Here is an 11,262-nt window from a genome sequence, read left to right as displayed (position 1 = left end):
TAGGTATAACTAAGTTTTCAATTGCAAAAAGAAAATTACCGGGATTCTTTTTAAATACATCAAAGATATGTATTACCTCCAACGTTTTCTCTACTGTGGTGACACACACTTACTGGCTTTAATTCTGATCACAGTCCCCACTGTGCTGTGCTTTTTTACCCAGTGATTAATGACCCATACCTTAACTCTGATAACTGCTTCCATGGAAATAAAACCAGTGTAAGCAGTTAGGTGTTTAATTTAACTTTATTCTTTCAATAACAATACTGCCAAATAATCTTCCTGTGTATTTCAGATGGAGTGGGTTATTCACCTGCACTAAGGCCATAGTGCCTATGCAAAAAGGAATTACCAGTGATTAGACAACTTGAGTGTGATGAAACAAACATGACAAATGAGGCCTGAAAAAACTATTTACATCATTTATAAGAATATACAATTTTTAATAAAAAGCATATATCCTTTTGTGTTGAATTAGGATCTTACTACTAATTTCCACTTTCCATTTCAGATTCACACATAAAAATGCTCAGAGTATAAACATCTATAAAACTAGTAAATCTCAAAACATGGGATCTTGCAAATAATTTTCCCCACTTATTACTGTAGTTAGAAAAAGAGAATAACCAACATTTTTTTATAGTCCATTAAGTTAGAAGTCATTTGGCAAAGCACTTAGGCATATAAGCTAAACCAGAAGACATCAGGAACCAGACTTTGCAACGTTTCAAACACTTCTCATACCAGGTTGGTTAAAGAATGAAAGTTATTTTCATTGTAACTATGTTTTCTACAAGTTACCTCAAGAAAAGCAAATGTTCACAATTGTGCCCAAAGTACCAAACAAACAAAAGTGCTTACTTTGATCAGCAAACTACCACAATGGCTCCTTTAACGTGCCTCTTCAGGCTGCTCTTTTAACAGGCTCCAAGTGGCATCTATGAGGAGTTTTCTACTTCTCAACACAAATGATAAACACTTCCTTATCAAAATAGTGCAAACAGGAACAAAGAAAAGTGCCATCAACATAAGTAAACTGCAGAAAAAGAAGGCAGTTGAACACTGTGACCTTGCTCTGCTGCTTCAGAGAAATCAGTAGTACTCTTCTCAGCACACCAGGCCAACATATTCCTATTTACCACCTCGTGCCACCACCACAAGCAGAATGGATTTGGTCTTTGGCATATCCTTCTTCATAAAAGTAAATGCACCTGTTCTTTGTACTGTGCATTCAAAAACATCACAAGACTTCTTCAAAACAATAATTGATCAAATCACTGAGTAATTAATATATACAACTCTGTCTCCTGTTTTTCCCTTTATGGCATTCTTTGGAGTGCATAGGAAAGGCTACAGTAACATATCACATACAAAAATCAAGTTTAAGTTTTACAAAAAATACTCAAGTATTTTTAGCATTTATGTACACAAGTTTTCTACCATATATCCTCAGCCTTCCCTTAGACATTTTTTATCTCGTTTCTTGGACAGATGACATATTTCACCTATAAAGTTATAGGTTGGTAACTAGAAAATTAGGCATTTAATCCTAATATAAATAAGAGTATTGGGAGAAGTAAATTTTAAGTGTAGTCATTAAAGTGATGTTGCATGAAGTACTGTTGGTATTAATTTGTTCCATCAAAAATTCCAGTAAAGAGAGATAATACCATAAATTAAAAAATAAAACAGAACTCTAAACACCTTGCATCTTAAAAGGCTGAGGCCAAATGTATAGAATTACCATAAAATTGAATAAAAATTGCACTTTATATATAAACAAATTTTAGCCCCCATTAATAACCTTGTTACTTTTCCAAAAAGAAGTAATAAAACATCAAGTAGCTCATTTCTTATGGCTTCACACAGTGAAGTTCATGCTCAAATTGATCAGAAGAAAGTTTTTCAATAGCTATCTTTTGTGAACATATCATCAGTTTCATCATCGTTCATCCCTCTTTGGTAGCGCACAGAAGAGAAGGCACTCCAGTGAAGATGCTTCTTTTTGTAGAGGTACCATATCAGTCCACCAAATAAAACCAAGATAATTAGCAGGACAAATGCTACAGCCACACCAGTATGATTAGAACCTGAAACAGACAAAAGACAAATAGTTATTATTTAAGAGTGTTGGCAAGAATATTTTGTCATAGGGTTGCTGCTTAGGTAGCTGGCACGGTAATATTGCACTGTTAGTTCAAGTCAAGGCAAACTGCTTCCTATTAAATCTTCACTTCATCACATGGGAAGTTAGATGCTGATTCATGCAGGAATGCATTAGCTTATTTTTGACCATTCTGTTCTTAATTTACTAATATTTAGGTTGGAAGGGACCTCTGGAGTTTAAAAAGACCTATTTGCAAAGGCAGCACTCCTTTAGAGGTTTGTATACTTCATAAATCTAATGAGATCCTGGGCTCTTGGAAAGGAAGGTAATTATACTGCCTTCAGACCGAAAAGATTTTGTTGAGGTTTTCCTTAGTGGCACAAAGTTTAATCTATTCCTGCCTTTCCACTTCAGTGAAAATGTATACAAAACCAGAAAGATTCTACTTCTTCTCAGGAATTTGCTTGCTTAATGCTCAGTTAACTGCTTGCTTTCCTGTACAAAGGCAACGATGAGGGAGTAAAGGCCTGAGTTATTTTCTGGAGCTACAGGGTGACATTTCCAGAAGCCTCCCCAGGACTGAAAACACAATGGGCAGTATCAGCTTACTCAGCATCTCTTACAAGCAGACCTCTTTCTGATTCCACCTACACAAACTCACCCATGACAGGATACCCTGTGGTAAGAAGCAATAGCAACTACTCTGCACTTTCTGGACATTGCAGTTCTCTTCCCTTCTAAAATGAGTGGACAGTGAGAGCCAGGAAAAGTAAATTCCTAGACAGTTTGTCTCTGAATGCATTTTTATGCATTCATTTTAACAACAGAAGACTCTTGCTTAGGCAGAGTCTGGACGGGTTCTTCTGTGAATTACACTTCCATTGTTTCAACGCAGATTTTATCCAATAACTCAGACATTCCTGAAAACACCCTCAACAAAATTAAGTCTCTGCTAAAATAATGCTTCCATACCTAAAGGAGCTTTACAAACCACTCTGCTTCGACTACGTGCACAGTCAACTTTAGACCACATGCCAGTTGTGGACAGGATAACACTGCATTTTTCATTGGCTTCTGCAGTTCTATTCTCCCAGTTGACATAATTAACTGATGAGCCATCCAGCCAGTTCAGGGACTGTCCTGTTGAAAAAAACATTACTTAATCTAGATCACCAAAACATCCTGTAATGCTATGCAATGTCATTCACAATTTATTGATTTCTTTACATTGCTTAAAAAGAAAAGGACTGACTATCCATCCCATATATTACAAACAGTAAATATGAACACACAGCTTTTAGCCACCCCTCTTCTCTAGACCTTTAGCAATTGATGCACTTACATCAAACATAAGGCACCAATAACATAAGTGGAAAAAATTCATTTCAGAGACTCCTGATTACCCTAACTGTGCAACAGGAAGAGACATAACTACAATGAAGTCCAAAGTGCTTTAAAATGTTAAACAACTGATTCCAACCTCAAGTACAAGTTACTATAGGCTACCAACAATTCCAACTTCAAGTACAAGTTACTATAGGCTACCAAGACGACATAATTGTTCATATTTGAGAATTTATGCATTTATATTTACAACATGAAACATTCATGCTCATACATTGTTGCTACTTCTTACCCTTAAAGCCATGATCCAGGCCAAGCCATACATTCCTGGTGATGAGATCATGTTCCTTTAGGTGTGTGCTCACAAATGCATTTTCTTCAGCATCCACTATAGTCAGAAGGGTTGCTGAAGGATCTAAGAGGCAGAGGAAACCAGTCAGAATTGCAGCTTACATGATTTTTCATGATGCTGGTACACTGAGTTTTCTGTTGGCAACATTACTCTGGGAAAGGATTTGCTGATCTGGGCTTGTAAAATTAGTTTAGAATACCCTTCAGAATAAAGACATGAACCTCCCACCCCGTAAAATACAGCATGTTTTATGACATGGCTTCAGATGTCTGGTTATTCTAGCAGGTTATACAGAATAAGTGGGAGTAAATTTACTGCAACTACAGACTACATACATGGAAGATATCAAGGGATATGCCTGTTGAGAATTACTAGTCTTGCCCAAGTAACAGGCTTTCAGAAATATAGTTGAACAAAAGCTCATCATTTTGCTGAGTCAAGGTAATTTCTAAATCAATCCTCCTAGTGTGCCACAGGTTTTTACATATAGTAATTGAGGAATAAGAGGGAGGAAAGGGCACGTGAGAGAGGCATGCTCGGAGTGCACCCATCCTCTGCAATTATATATAAATATAAGCCAGATGCTTTCTCTTTCAACTAATCAAATTGGACTCAACAGCAAACTGCATCCAGGACTGGGTTTTTGAGATCCTACATAGTGAGTCCAGCATCACACCATAAGGTAATTCCATAAAAGAAAGTTATGACAGTCACTAACTTCTATGTTAGGGTGATTAAAACTTCTGTACATGAGACTGATTAACACTGTCTCTGCAATACAATTCTCCATGCAGCTCAGCAAAGAGAGAAAACTCATTAATTTGACATAAAATTAAGGGGTTTACATGCTTTAGTATCTATAACATACATGCTCTTTGAACCATTTGATAGGTTAGCAAGCAGCTATGGCAAGGATATAATAAGAAAGCCCTATCAACAGCACTAACTTGCCATGCAGATAAAATGTTTTCCTCCAAATTACAAGCATTACATGTCTGAGTCTTCTACAACTGGCTACCTGCATTTCATCTGCTGATACTCCTGTGCCAAATGATCTGTAGCATGTTGCAGTATTTTATTAAGAATTTTCATCAGGTGTTCAAAGATAAAGCTTGCTATTGCTTTTTCTAAACTAAAGGAGCATAAAAATGGCAACGCTGCAGTATAACCAGCATAAGATTTTAGGTTGTTGGGTTTTATTTCTTCTCAAATAGTAGACTTATTACAAGTTGTAAGGTGATAAAAAGTCTAAACTTACTCAGCTTCTGGCAGATTCTCTTAGCCTCTTCCACGTTATACACAGAAAAATTGTAGAATGCCATGTCAAAGGCGTAACAGTGATCCCTGTACTGTTCCCAGTGCAGGGAGCCACTGCTCTGCGGGCATCCAGAGGCTCTGCTCGCTTGCTTTGGCTCTAATTTTCTCTCTGCAAAGACAAAGAAATCGTTATTTCTGCTGCAGCAGTTTGTGCACAGTCTCTGGAATAACAGGACAATAAGTATTAACAAGAGCTGCTACTACTCCTACCAACAACCACTATTCAATTAGCTTACATTTCTTCTTGTGTCATGTACAAATTTATTTAAAAGTGAGTGTAAGACAAATTCCAAAGGCTTGGGAACAATTTTTTATTGTTTTTGTGGGGTTTGACATTTGTTATATATATTTGATAAGTACTTTGACTTAGAAAAGGTAGATACATTTGATTCTCCTATCACAGGTGATCAAGAAGTAACCAGATCGGACTTAGGTTTTCACCACCAGAATGATGAGAACTTATCTCCCTGAAGTATTAAAAAGTGTTTTATCATTCCTGATAAAAGACTCTTCTTAAAAAGGGAACCATGTGCAGTATTTCAACCTTCATTTCTACTTTTAAATACAACATGTAAAGACAGCTACACAAAACCTTAAAAATAACACTTACTGTTTGGAGGGCTATAGCAAATGGCACCTTCAGCAACATTTGTACATTTTGTACGGTTCCAAAATCCTTTAGTATCCAACAGAACACAGTTCTCAGTAGTATTTGAGTTTTCCAATTCCCAGGGATAGTAGTCAAAGTCACTTCCATCTGACCATTCAAAATTTGCTTTACTTCCCTAATTAAAGAAAAAATCCACAACTTTTAAACCACATATGACTGTGCTTTAAATGTCATCCATCATGAATTGTCATGTAGCAATATTTGTAGAGTGATAAATTAAAGAGCAGGTGGTCTCATCTAAATTCACAGCAAATAAATGTACAACATAGTTTGCATTTTCTTAACATAGACATTTTTATTATTTGTGGGAACTGAGAAAAGACAGCATGTTCACAAGTTTAAACCTGCAATGTGCCTGTTTTATCCTATGGGGAGCATTTCAGTTGGTCCCACCCTGCTGTTTCATTTAAAACAATCTGCCTTCTCTGCTATGAGCATTAGTGGATACTTGGAGAACTGCTGAACTGTTGAGATAGCCTCAGTGAGTAAAAAACTGGGCAGCTCAGGGATGGTTTGCAGTGCTAGCTCCTACTTCAGACATATTCCTGGAAAGCCATGCCAATGAGGAGTCACTTATAAGGGACTCATTCACAGGTATGTGCAGAAATGACAACCTCTGCAGAGGAGCATTCCTGCCAACTAACTACTATGACCAGGTCTGGAAATTAGTGAGGGGTGTAGGCTTTTGGCTTCACAGTAAAGCAGACAGAGGAGGAAGATGATCTGTAGCTGCCTCCTGCTATTGTGTTTCCTGGGAGAAAGACACTGAACTTACTGAGAGCCAGTTCCTGAACTGCTCTGGACAGCCAGTCCTGACCTCAACTAAGCAGGCTCCACACAGCCTTGTCTGTCTCTCTTCGCTAATGAAATCTGATCCTACAGAGGGCCATAAAGTCTGAAACCTCTAGGGGTAGCACTGCAAATCACGCTTCCTTGTGCTGCAAGGAATGATTTGAGAACATGGTATTACTTTAAGCTGTCAGATATTAGGAAAAAATATCTTAGTGTGCCTATATTCACCAAAATTTAATATTAGCACATTACACAGGGTTAAAAATATACTATACGGAAAAGAGATTCTAAGGAATTGGAAAAAAAATCAGAAAATATTTCATATCTTGTGCAAAATATTATTTACAGATTTGTTACTGACGTCCACGACAGTATATACTTACATCATGAATTGACAACCCAAGCCACAGAGGATAACCATCCTGTTTGACAATATCTTCTAGAAATAACTGTTCTGATTCACTGTGTACACTTGCTAAATCACTGTTATTTTGTTGGCACAATCTCAATGCCTCATACCAGGTTAATTTTTTCTGTAGGATCCTGTATGTTCTGTTTCCATGTGGAATAGCATTGGGCAATGGAGGCTTGTGCTGTTGGTGTCCTATTTCAAAGAATAAGAAGATAAGTTATGTGCATTTCTTTCATGTTACTAGAAAAAATACAGAAAGCATTAAAATCCATCTTTATCAGTGTATCTCAAGCATTACAGGGCTCAGTACAAGCCACTTCCATCAAGTTTACTTTTGCTACTTGGAACACTGAGTTCAGCAGTTGCTGGATGAGCACAGCAAACACATTTCTCCTGATCAGAGTATTACAGCAGTGATGCAGACTGATCAGATGACCCCAGATGCTCATGACAGCTGTGCCATGTATTTCAATAGGAGCAAAACCAAAGCCTTATTCATTCAGGACCCAGTATTTAAATCATGACCCTCATCCAACACTACAGTACTACTCACCCCTTTCGATTTTACAGGCGAGAATACTGTACATGTTGTAGTGATTAGCATGCCAACTTTGAGAATAATTATAAATATCCCAAAACCCATCAAGATTTACACCAGCAAAAAAACTGTTCTTCTTTATGATAGGTCTTCCCAGTCTCCAGTTATTGTAAGTCAGATGAGTTTCATCATACCACTTGAGAACTTGATCTGTGGAAAACATTGCATATTTATTAAACCATTGGCCTTATGTCTACAAATATCATTTAACTTTGAATATATTAATGATATTAACAGATGTTCACTTTGGAAAAATGCTGGGATACTGCAAGTTACTCTAAATCAGTTCCATATCCAATGCTAAGTATGTTAGCATTACTCATCCTGGCCACTTTATGTCCTGCTTTGCAGGGAAATCAAATTTAGACTGAACAGAACATATTTGATCTAATTATCACTCAAACAGAGAGCATGTCGGGTTATTTGGTTATTTTCTTCTGGAAGGTAAGTACAAATATAAATCATTGTTACAGGTTTGCATTCATTTTGACTTTAGTTATAAACCGAAACGTGCAAGAAACATGCACTTAATGCTGCAAATTTTGTCTCCAATCCAGTTAATAAAAAAAATCCCAAACCCTTAAATCTTACCACTGTCATCATAAATCACACCCAGCCAGACCCACAGAGCCAGACCACTGAATGAATGAAGCTGTTCAATAACAAAGTTATTCTCCTCTTCATCTCGAACACTCAGAACAAATGCTTCTGGGTCTGTTGAGAAAATTTTTTTACATTACTTCCTTACAAATTCAGCTTTAAGTAAAAAATAAACATTCTTTTTTTAGTACTGTTAACAATTATTACACATTAGGTTAACATCTATAAAGGCCAGATCTTTATAACATAACTAATTGAACAGTGCAAAACCAATTTTTAAATGTACTATCAATTGTACTATCCCTGGTTTTGTGGATAAGTGAAAGATTTCAGCTTCAGAGATATTTGTGGGTCCTACTGTCACTTCAAGTTGTATGCAGTAAAAATTCTCTGCATAGAACATAATACCAGCAAACTTTCATGATTTGCTTCAACTGCCTTAGTAAAGAAACAGTATTAAGAAAAAGATTGAAGTCAGTTAAAAAGAAAAAAAAAATTGGAAAGATGAATCTCTGAAGGTTTAATACAAGAGAAAAGCTGTTTCTAAGGTTATACGTTATTCAGGATGAACAGAAAACGTCCATGAGCTTTTCTGTTTATTTACTTTGTTCACCTAAGTGTTCCACACAGCAAAGCTGGAGGCAGCAGGAAAACAGGAAGTAAATGTAACTAAGCCAAAACATTGCCAAAGGTATAACAATTACCCAAACTATTTAAAAGTGGCATATTATAACAAAAACCCAACCAAACACAAAAACCTTGCCATATTTTGGAGATCTCAGATTTCAGTAGTTCCAAGCTGCCTCTTTCTTCAACTCTCCTATCCATGCTCTGGCACTTTTTTTAGGGTAGTGCAACACTACTGCATTACTGCTACAGCCTTTCTCAACATTCACTCTGCTGTCTGTCACTGTAAGGCAGTGACTCAGATCTAACACTCATCTCCCTCAAGCTGATCTAAGTCCATAAATACCTGCAGTATGACAAAGTACTTACTCATGTTCCTGCATAAATGATGAGCTTCATGAGGCTTCAGTTCTCTCCATCTATTTTTTGTTATCATAAAAGTGTAACAATTGTTTCTAAATGATATCCAGGGTGTATTTTTAATCTTATGTGGGCACTTCACTTGTGTAACTTGTTCTTTTTCAGTCTTTTCTAAAAAAAGACAAGACAACATCAGGACATGAATTACTAATAACACCACCTGACCTGGCACTCCACAAACCACTTTCAGGTACCAGTTAAGAAAACATGTAAGACAAATTAAGTTGTCATCCATTAAATGTGTTGTTTTGAGCTTCCTCATGATGGTGATTTTTTAAAGTAACAAAACCAACAGTAAGCTCTACTAAAGAATACAGATACTTGCCAGTTTTCAGAGTTATTTTAAATAGGTTTAAAACTAAAATACCTAAAGTGCTAAGTGTACGCCAATAACTTAAAGCTCTTATTGCCTCTTGTGCAAGGCAGATCACTGTAATAAATAAGCTACTTCACAGCTAGCAATATATCTTAGTTCTATGGCTTTATCTAATACTTGAAGAATGAGAAGGACTCTTCCTGCAGTTCCCTGGCTTCTAAGCACAAAACAGTTAATGATGTCATAACACCACACTTCACTGCGACTCAGGATTCACAATGGCTTGTGTCTCCTCACAGAATAAAACCAAAACAAATCATAATGGTCTCATGGGGAAGAAGCCTGTGATGATCTATTAGCAACATCTTTTTCTGAAGGATACACAACTAGCACAGTTCTTCCCTGGAAATAAAAAAAAAAAAAAAAATCCTACTATATCCCTGTCTTGCTATAATTAGTAGATATTTAGAAGGGTTTTGAGAACTTCAAATGATGTTAATTTTCAATTCATTGTGTACCTTCTACATTTCTTCTCCATATAGTCATGTACCTCCTCCCTGTAGAAGAATTCCATGTCTGAACAGATTTCAGGAGGTCTCAATATTAAGATGTAAATAGCACAGATATTTTTATCTTCTCCCACGAGCAAGTGGGAGAGATTAGTATGCAACAATCTTAGAGAAGCAATGTAAAGATAGAATCCGTTGGCAATAAGGGTACTGACCCAATGCATTCAGCCAGAATTTATTTCTAAGGTACAATTAGATTGTGACCCCTGTTTTTGAAGTCACTTTTTTTTTTTTTTTTTTTTAACAGCATAGAAATCAGAGGAGATGTAAGTTTTAAAATTTGTAATTTTGAAGTTACAAGCTGGAAACACTGAATACATTTAATGACAAACTAAAAGTAAATTTTTATAAAAATTATGTAAATTTTATAAAAATTACAGAAAGCATACATACTTTCTGATGCGTAGCAAATAGCACCTCGATTTTCAGAGGAACAGTCAGAAGTTCTCCAGAAGCCATCAGTATCCAAAAACACACATTCTTCATTTGTTTCTTCATCATCCTCAGACCAGCGACTGAAACTCACATGTTTCCCATCCAGCCAGCCATAATGTTTTCCACCCTAGCATGATTTAAGCAAAAGGGATGAGCTTACATAGTAAAAAAAAGTAAGGTGAAGAAAATAATATGATGATATATTTACACTGCCTAGACATTTTCAGTGTCTCTGACGAGAACTGTAATTGTTGCACTGCCCTCATGACCTGACTTCCTCCTCACAATATAACAAGCTTTGTTATTTTATGTTCTGCAATTGCAAAAATACAAATCAGCTGAATGGCAAACTATCCAAAGGTGATATTTCACTACTGTACTTAGGGAGGAAGGCCTAGCAATAGGATGTCCAAATTGCATCATTTGCATCTGCAAAGCAATGGTAGATATAATCTCCTGGTCTTGGAAAACTGGTAATAACTGAGAAGAAAGTCCAGTCTCAGTTACTCCATATTGAGTTGAAGGTAATCTATTAAATACTTACTTGATTTAATATATCAGATGTATTCCTGCCATGGAGGATGCAGGAAGAAAAAACCCACATACAAGCAGTATGCTATCCTCTAAAAATCATACATTTGAAAGTCTTTGGGAAATCCCAGTACTGTTGTGTAATTTACCTCATATCTTTCTTTTGTGTCTG

General features: G+C 36.4%; 1 protein-coding gene across 1 annotated transcript in view; it reads right to left on the bottom strand.

Moving 5' to 3' along the window:
- Positions 1-231: 231 nt before the first annotated feature.
- The window catches only part of LY75 (lymphocyte antigen 75), a 44,280-nt gene continuing 33,249 nt past the window's right edge, over positions 232-11,262 (bottom strand). The window contains exons 26-35 of the mRNA XM_066322905.1: positions 10,518-10,686; positions 9,189-9,350; positions 8,184-8,306; positions 7,548-7,742; positions 6,966-7,186; positions 5,731-5,905; positions 5,062-5,229; positions 3,744-3,866; positions 3,080-3,247; positions 232-2,090 (exon numbers count right to left, since the gene is read on the bottom strand). Of these exons, the coding sequence (XP_066179002.1) occupies positions 1,906-2,090; positions 3,080-3,247; positions 3,744-3,866; positions 5,062-5,229; positions 5,731-5,905; positions 6,966-7,186; positions 7,548-7,742; positions 8,184-8,306; positions 9,189-9,350; positions 10,518-10,686 (1,689 nt within the window). The 3' untranslated portion in view covers positions 232-1,905. The remainder of the gene's footprint in view (positions 2,091-3,079; positions 3,248-3,743; positions 3,867-5,061; positions 5,230-5,730; positions 5,906-6,965; positions 7,187-7,547; positions 7,743-8,183; positions 8,307-9,188; positions 9,351-10,517; positions 10,687-11,262) is intronic.

The sequence above is a fragment of the Sylvia atricapilla genome, chromosome 7 (genome assembly GCF_009819655.1).
Source record: "Sylvia atricapilla isolate bSylAtr1 chromosome 7, bSylAtr1.pri, whole genome shotgun sequence".
NCBI classification, from domain to species: Eukaryota; Metazoa; Chordata; class Aves; order Passeriformes; family Sylviidae; genus Sylvia; species Sylvia atricapilla.
This window is presented reverse-complemented; position numbering and strand designations above follow the sequence as displayed.